Below are 21,954 nucleotides of genomic sequence, written 5' to 3' on the forward strand. Positions count from 1 at the left end.
TTTGTTCCCATCCAAAAATGTACTCATCTTACAGGCCCTGGTCTGAAGCTACTGAGCTTGCGGAGAAATCTGTTTGTAGTTTCTTTCTTGTAAGCCTTTTTTTGTTGAGCAGAAATTTTGGCAAAGGCAAGTTGTGGCACTGGAGAATCCCTGGTTCTGCCTGGAACGAGCAGGCAAGAGGAAATACTTTCCATTTCAGAGAAGCACGGACAAGCAGTGTCGCTTCAGAGAAGAAAAGCGGCAGACGGAGTTACAGCGCTGATCCTGCTAGCCAAAAGCATGCTCTTGCCTTTATTCAATCATTCCTGGAACACAGTGTTCTTATTGTATTCCTCCTCACCCCGCTCAGTGCCTCTCCTCGGGCTCGGGACTCGGAGATACCCCGACCACAATGCTGCTGGGTTTGGAGAAGTTCAAAAAAGCATCAAGCACATCTTGGAAATGAACCCTCTCCCGACGTTAGGTAAACGTGTTTTCTGCAAACCTGGATCCCGTTAGAAGGGTTCCCGCTGTCTGGAAAACAAAGCACTCGTTTGCCTGGTTTAGTCATTAAGTAAATTTGTGGTTTGGTTGAGAGAAAAAATAATGAAGAAAAGCTGTTGAAATTCCAGGATTAATTTGGTAGTTTGCAGGCAGTGGTGTTTTTAAGCGGAGCTGCTGCCTTCTTTCGGTTATGAGCAGAGCCGGGTATAAACCTGGGCTTCCCTCTCTCCCTGCGCCTTGAAGGCAGGCATTTGGAAGTAATTTGTTTCACGAAGGCTCTCGCGGTGCAGGCGAGGGGGATGCTCTGGGCTGGAAGCCGTGGTGCGTGGGTGTCTGCGCGGCCAGCCCGCGGCTGGGAAGCCTGGAGATGCTTTCAGCTGCTTGTTACATCTGTGGAGGGAGCAGCATCCTGGGCTGCAGGCAGGGAGGGATGGGTGCTGGCTTCCCTTGTTGGGAAGGTCAAAAGAATGGGGGTAGAGGACTGGGGTCCCACTTGTTTGGGGGGGATTTTTTCCACGCAAACCCTTAGGCATCAGGAGCACAAAGGGAGCGTGCTGGAGCATGGCATCCCCTGTTTTGGGGATGGGAACCCCAGCTTTTGGGCACGCTGCAAGGCTCACATAGGCAGGTCCTGGGATTGGAAAAGTTTTGTATTTATTTCAATGCAAACCACGATCTAGAAGTGCATTCGTGCTTCTTTTCTGACATCCCACCTTGTGCCTATTGTCCTGTCTGTGTTCTGGAGGTATAGGAGGGTTAGGTCAAAGGAGGGGATTCTTCCTCTCTTGTGAGACCTCATCTGGAGTATTGTGTCCAGTTCTGGAATCCTCAGCGTAAGAAGGAGATGGAGCTGTTGGAACAGGTCCAGAGGAGGCTACAAGGATGATCTGAGGGGTCGAGCACCTCCCATATGAGGACAGGCTTAGAGAGTTGGGCTTGTTCAGCCTGGAGAAGAATAGGCTCTGAGGAGACCGTAGAACAACCTTGCAGTACCTGAAGGGGCTACAGGAAAGCTGGGGAGGGACTGTTCACAAAGGCTTGGAGTGATAGGACAAGGGGCAATGGGTATAAACTGGAGAGGGGCAGATTTAGACTAGACACGAGGAAGAATTTCTTCACTTTGAGAGTGGGGAGGCCCTGGAACAGGTTGCCCAGGGAAGTCGTGGCTGCCCCACCCCTGGAGGTGTTCAAGGCCAGGTTGGATGGGGCCTTGGGCAGCCTGACCTAATGGGAGGAGGGGTTGGAACTAGATGATCTTTGAGGTCCCTTCCAACGCAAACTATTCTGTGATTCTGTGATTCTCTGCTGGGTTTGCCCTGGTTTTGTAGCTTCTTAAGTCACTGCAAAGGCTTTTGGATGACTGATGGAGCCAGGCTGCTCCAAAGTATTAAGGCTCTTGTCCAGTCACAACCAATGCAGTCAAATATCTGTATATTTTATAGAAAATGTCCCAATTTAGTCTCAACCTTTCAAAAAAAACCAAAAACCACCAAAAAAAAATCTTATGGAATAAATTCAGACTGATGTGAAATGAATCTAAGCAGACACTTTATTTCAGGTAGGTGATCCAAGTGCCCTGTTAATTGATGTGTAGACATTGTGTTGCCCATATTTTCTTTTATTTTAATCCATTTTTGGTGCATTAAGCTCTTAAATAGATGAGGTTTTTGGTCTTATTCCAGGGAAGACGTGCTTTGTTTTTAGAAAGGACTCTGTTGTGTGTTGTTCATGGTGTAAATGTTGGGGTTTTCCTATGCGGGGACAGGAGTTGGACTTGATCATCCTTGTGGGTCTCTTCCAACTCAGGATATTCCACGATTCTATGAAAACTGGATTTTTACCATTTTTATTTTAAATCTGTAACTAGCAGACAAAATACAGAATTACTCTGGGGTGATGGATGAGCTCAGCCTCACCTCTGTTGGGAAGGAGGAGTGTGTTTGGAGATGCACAGGCAGATGAAATCTTTAGGGGCTTGTTCTGTGGTTTCCTTGGAACACAGTGGTTCCATCCTGTTGTCTGAAAGCCTTTCTTAGGAAGGTCAAGGTGGCGACAGTGCAATGTAACCGCAATATTTAGCCCATGTAGTCTTTATTTGCCTCCTAAGGCAAACAATTTATTTCCTGTATTTCAGCTTGCTTCCTAGATTCTGACAAAGTCTAAATCGCTTTTCTCACCTGTATCGTGTGATCCAAATAATTGGTTTCAATTAATGCCTGTACCTTAGTCCTGCCAGAGAAATAGTGTGACCTTGGTAAACGCAGAAGAGAACTTGGGAACTCAGACTGGTAGATCTTGAGTAACTGTACTTTAACGCTTTACAATAATTACTGAAGCTCCCCATAAAATAATCTCTGTGTACTCCTAAAATGGAATTGAATGCCTTAGAATAAAAGAGAAGAGGAGCCCTTATCTGTACTTTTGGTTGAGTTTTTATTTATTTCTCTTCTTCCTCCAGCGTAGGAGGATGAATAAGCACGGAAGAAGATACAGATTTGCAAAGGCAAGGAGCGCTAAAGAGCGTCGTTTTTTTCATCAGCTTTTAAAAGCCAGACTATAATCATAAATTCCCTGATAGCTGGAGCATGCAGAAGGCGTCTTTAAGCGTACAAGTGACAGGCTGCTGTTGCTTTTCAAACTTCAGATTTCATTTTTTCGTAAGACACAACTTTGATCTGGTTCCTTTGAATGCTCTGCAGAGCGCTGGGGCCACTGTGCTCGCCGGCTGCAGGGCTAGAAGTGAACTTTCTTGGCAAGAGCCATCTGGAGAGCTCAAAGAACAGATTAACTTGTCCACAATTGATGTGATCTTTGAAGAAGCTGCCCTTGCCTAGAACACATGTGACTAGCTTGACATTGGCAGTGATAAAGTTGAGATGCACAGCAGTGTCTGAGTACACGCAGTAATTGGGAAGAGTTTTAAGTGGAGCAACCCTGAGGATTTGCAATCAAATTATCAGCTAAATTCCCAATTCTAACCTCTTGAGCAGACTTTGTGTCTTTAGTGCAGGTTAAATCCAGTGAGCAGTAAAGATTTTCAGCTTTACGTATTCATAGATGTTTTGTTCTTGGCTCCAGAAGATACCGATGATGATGTGTTGGAGAACACTGGGAGTGCTTTAGGACGTTTCTAATAGTTTTATACCCAGGATGGTGTGACTTCTCTGATGGTTGTTAGGGCCGTGGATTGGAAACAGGGATTTTTCTGTTCAGGTGGTGAAATAATGTAGTCCTGTAAGTCAGACTTCTTGGTGGATGATGTTCCAGCCTCTTGTTTAAAGGTGACCCAGCTGCTCAGACATTAGTGTCAGAATGTGCTGTTTAAATATGCTGAGGGGATTTGCTTCGGCTCATACGGTGTAAGCTAACATGCACCTTTTAGCCTGATTGACTGGTTGTGATAATGAAATGTGGTATTGTGCATGAAGGATGTGACAGTCACACGCTTGTTGGTGGATGTGTATGGGAAGTAAGAGAGCTCAGATTGTGCCTGGCCAGCCAGAAACTCAGTGAACTGTCATTGTGAAAGCTTTTTATTATCTTGGGTGGAAGGGCGTAACTTTTTAAATGGAAAACTTAGTTTTTTCACACTGAATAAATGGGAGACATTACAGTAATGAGCTGGAAGGATGTCTGAGTATTAGACTGTGCCCTCCTCATCACAAAGAGAAAATACCAGAGACACCAAATAAGTGTAGGGCTTATTCCTGGTTCCCCCGTTCCCCCTGCAAATAAAGTTCTGGAAATGGTCATCTTTAGAAACACAGCACTAGAGAGTTTTAAACTAAGTTGTCAGAAGTTGGTGTGAAAAAGCAGGGTGAGAAGGCACAGGGTCAGTAGTGGGATCTCGCTGAGTTGCAACCCTGGCCTGTGGTCTATGGGCACCATCCCTCAGCTCAAAACCCACCTACCAAAAGAGAAGAGGAGGAATCATGTCCTGCCATGAGGCTCCTCGCTGCTGTGCGGGGGGGAGGGTATCACAGCTGCTTGACCTGCCATCAGCTGTGGTGAGAGAGCTTGAGTTTCCGCAGAGCCCATTTTGGGGTGTCCTTTCTTGGGATTTGCCAACATCCTCACATCTCTTGCAGCTCAGAGCTTTCCAAGGCAAGTTATGAAGTTTGGGTGATTATCAGCAGCCTCATGGCTCTAGCTGTTCTAGAAGGTGGGATTTCTCCATGTTAAAACCGAGCTGCCAAACCATGGTGACCAAAGGTTTGGAATATGTCATGGGAGGAAGTCTTCTAAAAATGCTGTTGAGGGGGAACGTAAGCACGGTGTGTTGGGGTTTTGTGGTCATCAGCTTCAGGAGTCTTTCTCTCTCAGGTTTAGTAATCTAGTGTCTCAAACTGCTGCTTCCTTGAGAGTGCAGTGGTTTGGAGGTGTCTCACCATGCCACCAGGGAGTTTAGAGATGCACTTATCTCAGGGTCAGGCAGGTGAGGGACCCTTTCAAGGGGAGACTGCTAGCCTGTCTCAGTTTTATCATGACTTCTGTTCTTTTGAATAAAAATTTTCTCCCAGAAAATGTCAGTGTCATAAAAATTCAGTACTAGAGCTGGAGAGGATGGTAGCAATGAAACCTGATGGACCTGATCAGCTTCCTTGTTAGACTGGGAGCTGCTCCAGCCACACTGGAACTGCTAGCAAACTTGGGAAGACCATGTCTCTCAGACCTGCCAGTGGAGCATTGTGCAACTTATTCCCTCCAGTGAAAATTTAAATTCTACAGAAATTAGGTGTCTACAGGTCTTTAATCTCCAAGGAAGTTTCCTCCTTGCCTTAGGTTTTTTTTTCCATGCTTGATGAAGAACATCTGTGAAGGAGGTACATAAGTATTGAGAACCAAAGAGGGTACCATGTGATTTGGCTGTGCAGGCAGGATCTGTGAGATCTTTCTCCTGCTGTGGATTCTGAAGGTGATGCAAAGCTTCCCCAGAGCATTCTCTTTTTGCAAAGAGTAACATGTTTGACAAAACTTGAGGACTTTGTGTCTTTAATTTAAAATTGAAGTAGCCATCAGTGGGGAGCTGCGTGAAGGAGCCTGGAGATCCCAAACTGGAAGGAGAACGATGCCTTTAGGGACTCACTATGCAGTGGGAGCTCCAGCTAGGGCAAGTGGACCCAACAGGACCTTACCTCTGTTCTCACTTAGGTTGCAGCTCCAAGATCTGACCGTGCTGATGTTCAGAGTGCTGAGTGCTTGTCTTAATTGAAGGAGTGGGAGGTTGAAGATGGGATGCAGCCAAGACAACATGCAGAATAAGGTAGAAGGAAGCCCTAAGGAGGTGCTCGCTGGTTTTTCTCTGCCAGTTTTGGCCCTTGTCAGCATTCCTAAAATTGACAGTGATCCGTGGAGGGCTCTATGCAATGAGAAGGCAGCTGGTCACGTTGACTTACTTGGGTCGCTGTGATCTCTATTATAATTGTTCCCTATGTGATTATTTTGAGGGTTGAGCAACTGAGAGCTGCAGAAGAGACGTGCAGCTTTATTTCTGCGATGTGTGAAATGTTCTGTGTTCGTTTCAAAACCGTCCATTGCTCTTTCTGTCTCAAAGGAGAAGAAATACGGAAGTCGGCAGGAATTTTTGTGAAGTTTAACTTTAAATGCTCACCTTTCCTTTTATCGCCCTTATCAGCACACAGAGCTCACTATACGAGGGTTTTAGCTGACATTTCAAATCGCTCTGAGTGTGCCTGTATCCCTTTTAAAGCAGCCTCCCCTCCCAGATCAGAAGTGACCAATTTTTTTTGTTAGACTCCACGTTCCTTTAATGTCTTCCTCCTAATAGATGTTGAAAGCGTTCTTCAGAGGCACGGCACAAAACATTCAAATAGTGATATGAGCCAGCTGAAGAGAGTTGTCAGGGAGAGGGAGCATTAGGAGAAGGATTGAATACAGATGGATTCCTCAAAAGTAATGTAACCTGTTATGATTGCTTTGAAATCCTACACCCTTTCCATCTACTTACGCTTACTGAAAGTTTACATTTGCATTGATGTATTCGAGGCAGTGCTAAAATGGAAGTAATCCCTGCTGTATACATGCTTAAGTGTGTAATTTTAGCTAAGCACAACAGTTGTGACCAGACTCTTGCCTACATCCTCAGTGGGAAGCCCAGAACCGCACAGGGCTGGGCTGCAGGAGAGCCTGTCCATCCTGACACCTTCAGAGGGACAAGGGACTACCCAGCACCTCTCTGCTCACTCTTGGTTCCTTCAGCCATCTCAGATTTATACCCCATGGTTTCTTATAGAATCATTAAGGTTGGAATTCTAGGAGATCATCCAGTTCAACTATCAACACAACACCAAGATGCCTGCTAAACTGTGTCCCAAAGTGCCATGGCTACATGTTTTTTGAACCCCTCCAGGGGTGAAGACTCCACCACTGCCCTGGGCAGCTTCACCACTTTCAGTAAAGAATTTTTTCCCATCTGTCTTTATATCAGCAAGCACAAAGGAGAAGTTGATTGATCTGTGCATTTTGTTCGATATATTATATTGCTTTCTTAATATACTGCTAGAATAATCCATGCCACTTCCAGAGAGTCCCAGCAGAAGTTCCACTAGAAGTTGGTGCTATATTTTAATTGGGTTATCCAAAAAACTGCCTTGTCTTTGCCCTCAGGGAAGGTCTGAGCTAGCCATCATTCCTGCCTCAATTTAAGAGGTTGTATCAGCCTCCATCACACAACTGTCATATTGGATTTGACAGGAGAGTTGCACTGCACAGCGCTCCTGTAATGTTCAGAACTGACCGTTATGCACGGAGAGGACTGGTGAAGGGGGGCTGGTAAGGGTTTCGCTTATTATACCTTATTTTTTAGGGTAAACTTGTTCAAATTATTTCCAGCCTTAAATATTTGCCCTAGAAAACTGTTGTGCAGTCTGATAGAATATAGACGTACGGTTGCTCTGGTGCACATTGCTAGTGACAGTCAGAGAGTTTATGTGCTAGAAGACATCCATGATAACTCGTCATCTCAAGTTGCCCCTAAGCATTCGTACCCAACCAGTTCTGTGCTGGACCTGAGCATGGAGAAACCCCACATGACGGTCTTGGCCTCAAGCAGCCATGAAAATCTTCAGCCAGCTCCATTTTGGCTGCTCTTTCCAGGACTCTGCAAATACACTGAGCTTCGTCCTCCAAGGAGAAACAGCTTGGTGTTGTGTTGGTTTGTGGCAAGTAAAATATTGCTTTTCTCTTCATGAGAATAGGAGAGTAGTTTCTTTCCAACTGACCTCATAGTGGACCTAAGTAATCAAATCCTGTGTTCAGTTTTGGGCCCCTCACTACAAGAAGGACATGAGAAGGGCAACAGAGCTGGTGAAGGGTTTAGAGTACAAGCCTTATGAGGACCTGGGGACCTGGCATTATTTAGCATGGAGAAAAGGAGACTTGAGGGGAGACCTTATTCTTTTCCACAACTACCTAAAAGGAGGCTGTAGCGAGGTGGGGGTTGGTCTCTTCTGCCTGGTAGCCAGTGACAGGACAAGGGGAAATGGCCTCAAGGTGGACCAGGGGAGACTTAGGTTGGATATTAGGAGGAATTTCTTAACTGAAAGGGTTGTCAAGCATTGGAAGAGGCTGCCCAGGGAGGTGGTTGAGTCCCCATCCCAGGAATTGTTTTAAAGACAAGTAGATGTTGTACTTAGGCACGTGATCTAGTGGCGAACTTAGCAGGGCTGGATTGATGGTTGGACTCGATGATCTTAGAGGTCTTTACCAACCGAAACCATCCTGTGATTCTGCAAAATGATGTGATTGTTCTAGTGACCAATGAATGTTCGTGGCCCACTGTATTCCAGGGAATATTGGTTGGTTCTGTGTCTAGGAGCAGACAAGCAGGGTGACTGGGGGCTCTGTGAGTGGTGTGCTACTTGAGGTCTATCACCCTGTCAAATTTGGGGTTTAAAATACTTCGGTAATGCGTCCATCCTCACACACCGAGTACCCGATTACACATAAATCATTCTGAAAACCTCACCGTTAAATGGGTTCCTGCTGGTTGCAGTTCATGTAGGGGCTGTCCTGCATTTATACTGCACAAATACAGAGAAACTGCCAGCTTTTCCCTTTGCTGGTGTCTTCCTCTCATCTGGTCCTTCTATCTGTGTGCTTCTCGTGGATTTCCTTGTGTTATCTCAGTGTAAACTCATCAGGGCAGGGACTGCTTTCTGTTGGCTGTAGGACTTTGACCACTGCAGTACAGCCACAAAACCTTTTCACATCCGAACTGGGAAGCGCAAATTGCGTGGTGTGACCTCCTTGGAGGTGTTTGCTCAAGGCTCATTACAAACCACATCAACTAGGTGCTGGTTACTGAGTTACTAAATAAAAGGTCATGCTGATGAGCTTCATCATCTGAATTAAAACAGGACTCTGTTTTTTCAGAACTGGTAGCAGCGCTTGGAAAACCCAGGAGTTCATTTAAGATGTCTTACAAACAGTTCTTCATGCCGAGGGGTATTGCGGGCTTAAATAATGTTGTGTTGGTGGGAATGTTTCAGCTTGTTCCTCCTTCTGGCAGACAGCGAAATGACTTGCAGGGACAAGAAGATGCCCATGTGGCTTGACTGTCCTGCGGTGTATCGAGCTGGAGGCACGGTCGCAGCAGTAGCTCTGCTTTGGCAGCGACGGTTGGTGTGAAGAAGCTCCTGCCTGCTTGTTTCACAGGCTGCTTCGCTGTTAATGCAGCTCTCTTCCTGAGCAAGGAACTCGCTTCCCAAGTAGCTGATGTAGTCACTCTCTCTTCTACCATTTTGTTAAAGAGAAGGAGGTTGGCCTGCTTGCACGTGTACTTGAATAACCCGTCTGCGGGACAAGGCATGTGGTTGTGTGCAAAGTAGCCTTCACAGATCCATAGCCAGATTGTTCATCGGAAAAGCCGGTGTGATTAGATAGTGCTTCCTGGTAGAATTTGCAAGCATTTGTTGTTCCCAAGTGTGACATTTGAGGTTGGCTTTGTAAGGAGCAGCCACTTTTTGCTTTGCCTCCTTCTCTTGGCAAACATGTTGGGGTAGAGAGGGATATAAAAGCAAGCATAGAATAGGTGAGCCGTGCTGCACATCCTTCATGGTGGAAGAGTAGAAAGAAGCTTGATCTGACTGATAAAAATGCTGTCTCCTTATCTAGAATGTGTGTTTAGATGTCCTGCCTCATTCATAGAACAGCAATGCTAAGCAGTTAGGTGATTGATACCATAAATCCTGATGGGAATTGGACTTCTTCCATGTAGGCTTGTTCCCTCTCTTCTTCAACTCTATTTGTATCGTTATCATTACTCCATTTTGCTTCCAGTTATGAATCAAATTGTTCTTGTTTCTGTCAATGCATCTTAATACGAATGCAGCTTAGTCTGTAGAGTGTCACCAGTGCTGGGGCTCCAAGCGGAGTCCTCCTGCCCAGCGATGCAGAGTGTGGTCAAGGTTGTGTCCTTCTAATCTGTCTCTCTCATTTTTCTTGCAGGCATGGGTCATGGAGAGAGCCTGTTAACCCTTACTATGTCAACACGGGCTATGCTTTGGCACCAGCGACCAGTGCCAATGACAGCGAGCAGCAGAGCATGTCCAGTGATGCCGATACGATGTCACTGACAGACAGCAGCGTGTAAGTAACTCCAGCCTGGTGGGATCAGAAGTGGGACAGTGGCGTGTTTGTCTCTTTAGCAGTGGTGCTGCTGTTGTGTTGGTCTGGGGATGGAATATCTGATAGACCAACGTCATGGTCTTTCTCACTTGTTGTTTGGTCACTGTGAAGGCTACTTGTCAGTCTTGGGAACATTTGCCACCTAAAATGCTTTGAGTCTAACTAAAATAGATGCTGCTCAGTTGGAGTTCCTGCAATGGTTCTTCCCAGGTGCAGGAAGCATTGGAAATGTTGGATAGGTTTGTAGTAAGCGATTGAGGTATAGTATCTTCTGAATGTCAGGCAGAGCTTTCTACTTACGTGTGTACTTCTCCTCTTGAGCTGTTTTGCTCCTAAACTGTGTGCAGTCTGCAACTGCTCTTCAGAAGGATTGGTGACTGACCAGTTCTAGTTTGTGTCTGGTGACTGCTGCCCTTGAACACAGCTTGTACCGTTAAGCCCTCACCAAATGTGTTTTGCTTTTTTCTTTTTCCTACTTTCATGATGGTGCCCTATGTCTCACCCACCACCTTCCATAAAGATGGTCCGCAAAGGGAGAAAAAAGGAGTTATGAGATTTTGTTGTGACTGCATCTCGGTGATGGAAAAAAAGGATTTGGGGGAAAATATTCAATATTTGGTCTGTGTTTTAGTAGTGCAAATGCAAAGTGTCTTTCTGTAGAGCAGAAAGCCTTTGATTCATCAGGCAAAAGATGACACGTTTACAGAATTAGGAGAAGGTTTTATTAACAGCAGTGCTGTAAACACAAAGTCCCCCAAGAGGCTCATTTAGAGTCACTGTGAATGTCAGGAGCTGTCAGACCTTGTTGGAGAAACTTTCCAGCCTGTGTCACGGATGCTGTTAATGCAACAGTTCCCCACCTGCTCTCTGCTAATGCAGCGAACTGGTGGAAGTGCAACATGTGGGGTGGCTCAGTGCAAGCCAGCAGCATCCTTGTCTGTGGCTCCACAGGGGCTTGGAGCCTCCTGGGAGTGGTTATTGAGTCCTCTCTGCCTGCTGCCACCACCTCAGACTGCATCCACGGCCTGTTGCAAACTGGAGAGGCAGCCCTTGGTCCAAGGAGCGTGGGAGGCGGAGGATCCCCCAGGACACAAAGCTGCAGAGGGCCACTAATTAACGGCTCCATTGATACAAATCCAGCTGCTTTGCCACATCCTTCTGTGACTCTTCATATTCATCAGTTTATGTGGAGGAGTACTCTGAGGCTGGCAGGGGTCGTGTAACTTCTTGTTATCAGGAGAAGCAGATGTAAGAACTCTTCAGAGTTAATTAGCTTTTAGCACTTCCTTTTCCGCTGGTGGGGCTGCACCGATGGTTACACCTGCAATAAGCTGTGATCAGTCATGCCAGAATCCTTCTCCCTCCTAATTTTTATTTCAGTAGCCATAATTTATTTCTTTCACTGCCAGAAAAATTTCTGTTTGACCATCCTATGCATTCTTTCTTCTTTGCTCCTTTTTCCTTTAGGTGTTTTATCCTTTCTATGCCCACCGTAGGCTGCTTCTAGGACTTTAATTACCACTGACACATGCATTGCCTTCTGCTAATAACTACCCCCATCTCAGTGCCTCGTTTTAAGTAAATCTAAAAAATCATACGGGTAAGCCTGTGATCTTTCTTTCTGAGCATCTCAAGTTGGATGCATGCAGATTGATCCTCACATTGGGATTTTGGACATACAGCCTTGACCTTTGGCTTACAAAGACTGTCTGCTTTCAGCTCTTGCTCTTCATTACATCCTTTCAAATTCCAGTTCCAGGTTTTGTTCAGTTTTTACATGGCGTTGCTGAACCTGTCTGCCTCCTGAGTTTCAAAGGAATTTCTGCAGAATTGCTCAAGGCAGCAAAAATGAAGAATAACCAGACGCAAGTTAAAGAAGGGGCTCCTGCTGCTTGACAAGACTTGCATGTCTCCGTGCTTTGAATTTAGGCCTCCTCTGAGGAAAATGGCAATGAAAGCCTCATTTGCTGATGAACGAAGTTCTTCCCTGCGTGTGCTGTTTACATACAGTAGTCAAGCTCAAGAATGCAGAAATTTGGCTTATGCTCCAAGGCAGCATATGAACTGAGTGTGATCCCGCGGTGGAAACCTCCCTGACCTTCCCTCAGAGGCAAATGTGTCTGGACAATCAGGATGCAAACGTCGGCTAATTGAGGAGTGCTAATAGTAAACCGTGAAGGCAGGGAGGTGCACAGAGAGCAGGGCTTGGTGCAAGGTGTGCTCTTCCAGTCTTGGCCAGCTCAAGTCAGTGGAGAAGGCCAACTCACCATGCAGTAGCTTGTACCCTGAGGTATTGCAGATGTCGCCAGCTCCCGTCCAAGCTCTGATATTGTAGTGATCATGGCAAAGCGGGGTTTGGATGTGGCTGCATGCACAGCTCAGCTATGCAAAGCTGCTAGCAAAGACCTGGGCGATGCCCTGGCCTCCTGAGCTGGGGCAAAGAGAGGCAGGCACAGGCTTTTTGGGAGCACCCAGCTCTGCAGCGTATTTTTAGAAGTTGTTTCTGTGGTACCAGCTTGCCTAAAAGACAAACTTTCAACAGGATGTCTTTCCAAACACTGGTAAATATTATTGTAATGGGTTGAACTTACATAACGATGGTGTTATCAGTCCCTGTTGTTGGAGGAGTTTGCTTTTTGAGTGGCTTAAAAAACATTGCTCTTAAATGCCTGCACTCCGCTGGTTATTTTTCAGTCTTCCTGTGTCATACAAATTCCTCTGCCCTTGTAGGCAAAACAGCTCTGGTCCTCTCTGCTGAAACCTGTTTTTCTAATCGGCAAGGCAGCTATGTTGTTTTAGCTGGTTTATGTGGAGGCAAGGTCTGGAGAGGACACGGTGAAAAGCTCTGGCGAGCCCTAGCCCAGCAAGTGTGCTGAGGCCTAGGTGGCACTGAGCTGCTCATTGCTGGTGTTCAATGGTGAGTCGGGGCTTTAGGACTTTGCCTCCCCTCTTTGAACTGCTCAGAGCCTGCCCCAGGCTTGCGGTGGCAAGTTCTGAACTGTTTTTGCTGTCTCGGATAACCCCCCTGCATATGGATAGCATAGGATCTTCCCAAGTGAGGAGACAGCCTCTGGGTGGGGTGGGGTGGGGTGTCCCAAGAGACTCAAGGGAAATTAAGGCAAATCTAAGTAGCAAGACTTAGAGGCAGAAGCTGAAATGCATTAAATCGCCATGTGATGTTCCAATTCAAATGCAGAAATGCCGTATCTTTCTCCTCTTTATTTCTGCAGGAGCTTACAATGGGTAGACAAGAGGTAATGTCTCCTCTCTACCCCAGCACTGTGTCCAACCAAACAATACTCCTTCCTCTGGATCTTATCACGTGTCCTGGCTTATCTTGGTTGGGAGATGAGCTTTGCTTTCCTCCAGGCATTAGGGAAGCTGGTGGGCTTGGGCTGAGAGATGCTCATTCTTCTCTCGTTCCATTCAAACCTGCCCCAGAGTAAGGATGGCTGTTCTTCAGAGCAAAGGAATTTAGGACAGTCTTACTCCTTAAAAAAAACTGACCGATTAAATATTATTCCTTGGATGGCTGGCCTTTGGCCAAAATGCCTGGCAATTTTCCATCATGCTTCTTTTTTTGTGAGAAAGGTCTCTCAGTGATGGGAGTGCTTTGATAAGAGTAATTGGTAGAAAATACCAGCTTTGCTGTGGATTTGTTTCCTGTCTTTCCTACAGCCAGTGATCCAGAATGACTTTGAGTTCTGCTGTATTTAAACAAGTTTAACAACTTTTTTTATCTTAAAAGATCCTCAACGATTATTTCCAACTTGTTAGGCTTAATGGTTGGGTTTGGAGGCCATCTGTGGAGGAGCAAAGCCTTTGTTAGAAGAGTCCAACTGCAGAGCCACAGCAAAAACTCCCTGCTCCCCAGAGGCGTTTGCAGGTTGGTTCTGAGAGGACAGGAAACTCCTACATTTCCCCAGTAGCAAACCAATTCCATTATCGTTAAGTAAATGACAGAAATACTCTTGCTTACCCCATTGCATGTCATAAAATGTCCTGAGTTGGAAGAGGCCCACAAGGAGAGCCCAGCTCCTCGAAGCACAGAACTTTCTGGTGCTGGAGAAAATCACGTGATGAAACAAGGAAAAACAGTTTGGGAAAGTTTTAGTTTAAAAGTAGATATGCTCTAAAAAATTTTTATATATATATGTATTATTTCTTTATCTACTGAAAATATCTCAAAGCAAGGTACCTGACAAAAGGAAAACAAAAGTACGGTATTGGTTTTCCTTGCTTTCCCCCCATCTATTGAATAAGGTTTTGTTGGGATAAAATTAAAGTGCTTATCTTTGAATTTGCTTCCTCTGGTTGAGTTGGCACAGTACATTGAACGAAGGAATGTTCCAAGTTCAGAGGTGGCATTGGGGAATCTAGTTAAAATGACATCAAAGGCAGCACAGCGGGGTTGAACATGTGTTTGAAGCCGGATAGATTAGAGGCCATTATCAGCCTTTCGCTACTGTGCTGGGAACAAAAGTCGCTCTTTCCGCTGGGACTGCTGCTGGGGAGAATTAACAGAAAAAAAAAAAAAGAGAGAAAGAAAGAAAAATTGCACCTTCTAATATAATGCCACTTTCCCCGTGAATGGCCATGCAGCTTTAGCGTGCGAGTTGTGTTCTGGCACCCAGGTTTTGTGCAGCGGTTAAGCTGAAATGTTGTCTATTGATGCCAACCAGTGATGGCTAAAATAATCCCTCAGGTTTACATTTTTCTTCTCTAAAAATTGATACTTGTTTCGCGTCCATCCGGTCTGGAAAATGCAACATTGTGATGCAATAAAACTCTTTAACCGTTGTGATTCTTAGGTTGTTTTTCAAGTGGAGGTTCATCATTAAGGAAAACAAAGTGACCTAATGAAAGCTATCGTATAGTGAGCTTGGGGAAGTTGCTCTGCTCCTGCAAGGTGTCACTGCCGGCGTGATGCTCCCAGACACACTTGTCCTCCTCCCGCGTTACCTGCAGCCACTAGCCAGAGCTGTAATTAGCCTGGCTAATTTTCTGTTCTCTCATTTGTCTTCCTACTGAAAAGCACTTGTCATTAATCACGGGTTTTATTTCATTTTAATGGTGTTTAATTTTGAATGCCTGGGTTACTGCATGAAATTGCATTTGTCTGATGTAATTTGGTGGCGATTCTGCCTGCGCCTACATTTCCAGGGAGCCAGCGGAGCAGCAGGCATGGAGAGCTGATGGTGACCATCCTTGCACAGGCTGGTACTTGTAACTCAGCAGGTTTGCAGGAAAACACGCCAGTAAATCGCGCTTCCCTTGCCAAATGGCATCTCGACTTCAAAAATCCTCTGGTTAAACTGTTTGGCTTGTGTTCTGGAGAAGCAGCTGCGCTCGGCACTTGGGGAGGGGGTAGGTGCTAAGTACATTTGGCCTCTGCAAACATCTTGTCTCTGTGAGATGTGCTGCGACTGGCTGGTTTGCGCTGCTTGGAGTGGGGCAGCGCCTGTGCGTGGAAGTTGTTTGGTACTTGCAACAAATCCAAAGCCCTCATTCATTTCCATGCTTTTCTGTGACATTGCACGGCCTTCCCAGGCTGGGATTTGGGTCTGTTTTCACTGTTTTTTCTTCAAAATAACCTGATGTCTCCAGGACCTCGTACCTGAGCTCCACCTCACTTCTTCTTCTCATCCTAGGGTGTAAGCAGAGTGGTCACAGTGGAGAGAACAAAACTGCAGTTCCTTCATTTCTTTGCGTGAAGTTCTAGTCAGCCAGCGATGACTGACAGTGCTCAGCAAAGCCCGGTGGCTGTGACCTCTCATTGCTGGGACCCATGTGCCCCAGGCCCCCGTCTTTGCAGACAAGTTCTGTGCAGCTCAGCTGAGCAGGTCTGCACCATCCCCAAGCTCACAGCAGAGCCACGAACCCACCTCCCAGGCTGTCAGTATCAAGGATCATTGGCACCACTGTCCCCTTCCTCTGCAGAGACCTCAAATCACCAGTTTTTCCAGCAGAGCCACAAACCTCAGCAGAGCTGCTTCACCTGCGTGCTCATGGCATCCCTCTCTAACCTTGACCATCTTCCTCTGGGGCAAGAGAAGGTTCTTCTGTGCAATAACTCAAGTATCAGCCCATAATTTCAGACTCAGCTAGAAGATTGTCTTAAGAGCAGCAGAGCCTTCCCCTCCACTTTGATAAGCCATTTGTTCCTTGTCTGAGTTCCCCTTGGTGTAAATGCTGACTGAGCTCCCACTCCTAGCCTGCCCTGTGGTTTACTGTGTACATTACAGGCTCTTTTCTAGAAAACAACCAACTACAAAAGGTACCGGGATGTGATCCAAGTCCTTCTCCCTGCCCTCGCTCTGCTCCCAGCGGGTGCCGTGTAAGTCCCCTGGCATCCGATACTCCAGCATTGCTTGTGTGGAGACGTGGGCGAGCATTGTTCTTCACATGGGCTCCTCTTCTGCTGTGCTCACCCTGGGCATGCAAAGCCTTTCTCACATGTAAAGGGGTTTTCTACCTGCCACTCAGCAGCAATAAGGCTTAACTGAGCGTCATGTGTCAGAGGAAGTCACTAAAGCAGAGCATGTTGTTGTTTTATCTCGGCAGAGATGGGATCCCACCGTACAGACTCCGCAAGCAGCATCGCAGAGAGATGCAAGAAAGTGCCAAAGCAAATGGACGTGTGCCACTACCTCACATTCCTGTAAGTAGCACTATCTCCTTCCCCGGAGGTAAATATGCAAAATATGTGAGATCTCTAGTGTGCAGTTGCTCTGCTTGCTCCAGTTAAACCCCCCTTAGTGCTGTATTCAGTTGGGGATGTTTTAAGACAGAAATCCACAATGCTAAGAAAGGATGACTTCTGCCAAACTCATCATCCAGGGCTGTCCAAAAAGTGTAATTTTTGTTAACTGTTCAGTCAGTAGCCGATTGTTTCTCTTGGACAAGAAGAGAAGCACTGGCTGGCATCTATCTGCAAGCAGGTTCTGTGCCCTCAGGTGAGCTGGAGGAGTAGGAGGCCATTGGATATGGAGGCTCGTGTAGCTCTCAGCCAAGGTTAGCTGGGGAAAAATGCAACTGTCCTGAGTGGTATTTCTGCACTGGGCAGCCAAAGGGAGCTGTAACCTGTTCTTGAGGGTTTGGCGAAGCCCGCCTAGGAGTACGAGGAAGAAGAGCAAAGAAGGTGCAGGCGTTAAGTGTTTCATTTGTCTGATACTGTCTCCCCGGTTGCTTCAGGTAAGCCAACAGCTTTCAGAAGGTGAGCGTACCTCCTAGGGCTCTGCAGCACCATCTGCGGCTCCTCTTATTATTATTTTCTTTCTGTGAGAAGTTACAGGTGACATTTAATATCTAGCAGTGAATAAAGGTGCTTCTTTCCTCTTTGGACAGCTGGACTCCAGTGCAGATCAAATAGGGAGAGAAAAAAGACCTTCCATCTGTGTTTTCCAGAAGTGCCTTCAAACTTGATGCAGCTGTTCTCATCTTGCCTGCACAAAGCAGCACAATACCAGCAGAAATACACCCTTGTTTTAATCTGATTTAAAAAAAAAAAAAAAGGACCCAACAAACCACCACTCTTTGTTTTGCCTTTTAAATTAGATTATTTTCCTTAGATTTAAGAGGGTCTCCTGCGCTTTGATCACTGGGTTGACAATAAAAGCCCTGGCTGCGGACGCTCGCTAGCCATCCTTGCTCAGTCACCTCTCTTTTCACACTGTTGCTTTCACAGTGTGGTCGCTGTTGAAAAGGCTGGCTGGGTGCCTTTTTATGTCACTTGATGCCGTTTTTACTGTAAGCATGGCTTTGTTAAGAGTTGAAGTTTGAAAGCTTGGCCTTTATTTTTTTGTTGTTGTTGTTGCTGTTCCTCAACAGTGGGAACTACCGAGTGAATATTCTCCAACTTCAAAGCTTGTCAGTGGCTTTACCTTTTGGATAAAAATAATAGTGGCTTTCTGTTGGTGGTGTGCAGTGGCAATGCCTCGATGAGCTGCAGGTTATAAACTCAGAGTCTGGAGCATTAAATATGTATAGTGAGCTCTGCTTTAACGAACTTCCATCTGCCAAACATTTCTTTTGTGGAACTGAATAAGTGTCATTCCAGCAGCAGTTCCTTGCAGGCTAATTAGTTTTACTTAGCATTAAATTTTATCGACCTTTTTGGAAACCAGTTAAAAAAGGGGGGGAAAAAACAAGTTTTAAATTGGCCACCTGCTGCTTATAAATTTTTATATTATCCTACTTATCTACACGGTCTTTTAGAATTACATATTCCTCCTAAACTACACACAGACGCTTCACAAGGATTTTTCTGTGAAACAGCCACTGTTCCCATTACATTCTGCGCTGTAATTGTGAGTCCTAGGGAAAAAGGCATCCTGACGCATATTTATATGGGAGCTGAGGACTGAGGAGTCAAGTTAGTTCTAGTCTTTCTCCAGGGAATAAAAGTTTAGTTCAGACACTCTGGCACCTCCTGGCAGCCAATTACTGACACGGAATTGGCACTGACTTCAGAGAGGCGCTGCTCTGCCCTTGCTTATCAATCAGCCAAGAAAGGAGAGGTAATTAGACAATATGTTTTGACAACACCGGTGTGAAATGTTATAAAGTTAGTCTTTTAAAAATCACTTCTAACTGCATGCTTATTGAATTAAACTTCCCCAATTAGCAAGGACCTATGCAAATGTTTTCTCAAGAGTTGCTTTCCAGGGCCGGTGGTTGGGCTATCTTGCAGCCCATAGCTCGAGTTGCCTCTGCCAGCCGCCTGGACCTGGTGGTTAGCGTGCTTTGAAACGTGTAGCAATAACTAAATTGCAACCTTCGAGTGAAGGTCTCTATGGACTTCATATCTACCCAGTGTAGCCAGAGTCCATGCTGATAGTGCGTGCAGAATGCGTGGCATGTTTTCCTAGTGATAGCAGAGGACCTCCTACTTCCGAAAAGTCATTTCAGAAGTCCTTTAGAGACCTTACTGTTCCCTTACAAATGAGTTTGGGGGCTATTACACTCTGAAAGAACTTCTATTGTTTTTAATAGCAGCGCTTTTACTTAGATCCGAAGCTATATAAACTGCAGTGATTATGTGTTTGTAGGAGACTGCCCGCTAGTTTCAACAGTCACGCTGCCTCCAGATAATGAAGGTGTGTGCTGGTTGTGTAGGATGCCCTGCTCTGCAGCAGGAGATGCTGGTGTGTGCAGGTTCCGTGTATTCCACACTTAAAAACTCACCAGGTCTAGCGCAGTTGAGTTCTGTGAACTGGCACTCTGCCCAGGAATGCAGTTGGTGGTGGTCACTAGCAAGCAACGAGACCTCCGGTTTGTGCCTCTGGCAGGAACCGATTACACGGTTGGTGAGTGGTGCTTTTCATGCGGTTTGCCGTCTCTTTTTTGGATTTGAACAGAGTCTTGGATCACCAAGGAAGGAAGGAGCAAGCAAGTTCCCAAAGGAAGGATGAAAGCCCAGAGCATGCGGGGCTGTGCCTGTGCAATTGCACTAGATTTACCCCATCTCTGGCATTCATCTGTTCCCAGGAGAGGATGGGAAATTCTCTTTCTCCCAAGAAATTAAAAAAAATCCAACCTCAAGCATTAAGACTTGGGATTCCTTTGTTTGTTTGTTTGTTTAACCACATAAAGAAGCCATTTTGTGATGTTCTTGCTGTAGCTTGATCATTGGGTAGGAGCTCTCCTATCCTGCCCCACAGTCAAAGAAGCTGCTGCTCTTTACATTATTCCCACATGAGAAGGGAAAAAAAGAAAGAAGGAGCAGCAAAGCAAGTCAGGGTGATGGCTGAGTTTTCCCAGAAGGATGTCCTCTGTGCAGAGGTGGCTTCCATAGGGCTCTTGGGTGGAACAGAAGGTCTTGGGTGACCACTCTGCAATGCTGTAAAAATGAGGAGGAGCCCTGGGCTTGTGCTGCCTAGATAACTCCAGCTAAATGAGCTTTCTGCTCCTGCGAGCTGGGAACCTGCTCAGAATTCCCATCAGCCATTTTATGCCTTTTTCCTCAAACGCCTTGCAGCAGCGGGACTCCTCGCTAATCCCTGAATGCTGCTAGAGCGGATGCTGAAATCCAGCTATCTGTGAGCTCTGCCACAAGTGTTTCTGGTATGGAAACACCATTTTTCCGTTAAAAACATGTCACAGCTTTATTAATCTGAAAAACATGGACATGCAAAAGTGTTTTTCTTTTGGGTTCTCTAGCCCATTTTATCTCCAAGACTGACTTTTGAGCTAACGTCAGCTACTCAAGCATCATGGAGGCATCAAACCTCCTATAGAAGAGGGAGATTTACCAACACAGGATTCTTTGGCTCTGTCAGAAGTGGTTCAGCCCAAGACTTGGATCCCTGGCACTGGTTAGAGACCTCTACCTAGTGGTGACATTGGAAAACTTACTGTTTCATCTCAGAGCAACTGAGGTTTATTCTTCCCAAGGGGAACACACAAGCCACAGTGAGATTCTTCCCTTGCAGCCTTTTCAGGTAGAGATCGTAGTAAAACCACGTATTTTTGGATGCTGATGTGTCTGATGTGCAACATGGTCCTCAAACCTCAGTTTCTCAGGGAAGGAGGAATCCATCAAAACTCCATCTGCCTCATGGAGCAAAATCCATGCAATTCCCACTCTATTGGCTCCAAGAAAAGGAGAAAACATGATAGCAGGTGCTAAATGGAACTACAGGAGAGCTTGTGTATCTCATGTTCTAGTAGACTCCATCTTCCCAAAGGTAGCAGAGCTTCAGCCACTTTGTATATCAAGGACAGAGGACAGTGTTCTGGTGATAGGTACTCCAAGAAATCCTTCCTCGCAGCTGTCACTAGGTAAGATTGCTCCATCCAGACCAGTTCAAGCAATTTCTTTCTTCCCAGCCCACCTGGCATTCAACCTCCCATCCATTCTTTTCTGCAGCCTCCTAAACGCTACATGGTTTGGTTCTGGACAGACTTGTCTGCACTAGTGGCATTAAATAAAAGTAGATAATTAAAAAAAACCATTTGATAAAACAACTATAGATAAAACAATTCTTTAAAATGAAGCATTTCCTTTCTGACTGTTCTGAACCATAGTGGCCAGAGATCTCATTCTGGTCCAGACTGGAGGGCTGCATCCTCCAAAACCAGCCAGCTCTCAGAGAGTGCTGCACCCTTCATTTGGTTTCAGAACTATAAAAAGTTTATTTATGACACCCTTGGCAGAGCTCTGTGTGCTCACAGGAAGCCAGGGCAGGTTCAAAATCCTGATGTGCTGAAGGATTCTCCTCTGGGCACAGGCCTGGCTGGTCTTGGATAGAGCATGTCTCCCTTCCAAAGTTGGGCCCATCATTTGCAACAAGTTTCCAACAGTTTGTTGTCTTAAGCCTTCTGAACCAGGTCAGTTCAGTCCCTGTTTGCTGTCCAGGGGGGCAGAGACCCCCTCTGCAGCTATTTCTGTTGTTGCAGCTCAGGGAATTTGCATTCATTATTCTGCCATACTGTTAGTTTAGGGGAAGTCTGTGTGGCTCATCCTTCGAGGTAGGGATGAAGTCAGACCCATGGTTGATGCTCAAAGCATCCTTCTGCTTGCCAGCTTTCTGTGAGTCACCATTACAGGCACCCACCAACACAACGTAAGGCACATAATCCGGTACCCGTGGGGTGAAGTGAGGTTTATTTCAGTTGCATTGAACTTTGACAGTCAAGAAGACCCTTACAAAGATGACTTCACCCTCAAACAGCTTGCTGAGGACCTCTGCACGCTGGTGTGCTGAGTGGAATGCGCCAAGGATGGGGCAGTGGCTTTTCTAGATGCAGTGGTTTATCAGCGAGAGGAAAACGAGTTCATCCTAAAGATTCTTGGGTTCAATTATTTTCATTTCTGTAGTT

At 45.9% G+C, this 21,954-nt stretch overlaps 1 protein-coding gene across 1 annotated transcript in view; it reads left to right on the forward strand.

The window, feature by feature from the left end:
- AXIN1 (axin 1) overlaps positions 1 to 21,954 on the forward strand; it is a 73,159-nt gene that overhangs the window by 33,170 nt on the left and 18,035 nt on the right. Inside the window, exons 2-3 of the mRNA XM_069870111.1 lie at positions 9,952 to 10,092; positions 16,696 to 16,792. Coding sequence (XP_069726212.1) covers positions 9,952 to 10,092; positions 16,696 to 16,792 — 238 coding nt within the window. The remainder of the gene's footprint in view (positions 1 to 9,951; positions 10,093 to 16,695; positions 16,793 to 21,954) is intronic.

Source organism: Phaenicophaeus curvirostris, chromosome 16, assembly GCF_032191515.1.
Source record: "Phaenicophaeus curvirostris isolate KB17595 chromosome 16, BPBGC_Pcur_1.0, whole genome shotgun sequence".
In the NCBI taxonomy this organism is placed as follows: domain Eukaryota; kingdom Metazoa; phylum Chordata; class Aves; order Cuculiformes; family Cuculidae; genus Phaenicophaeus; species Phaenicophaeus curvirostris.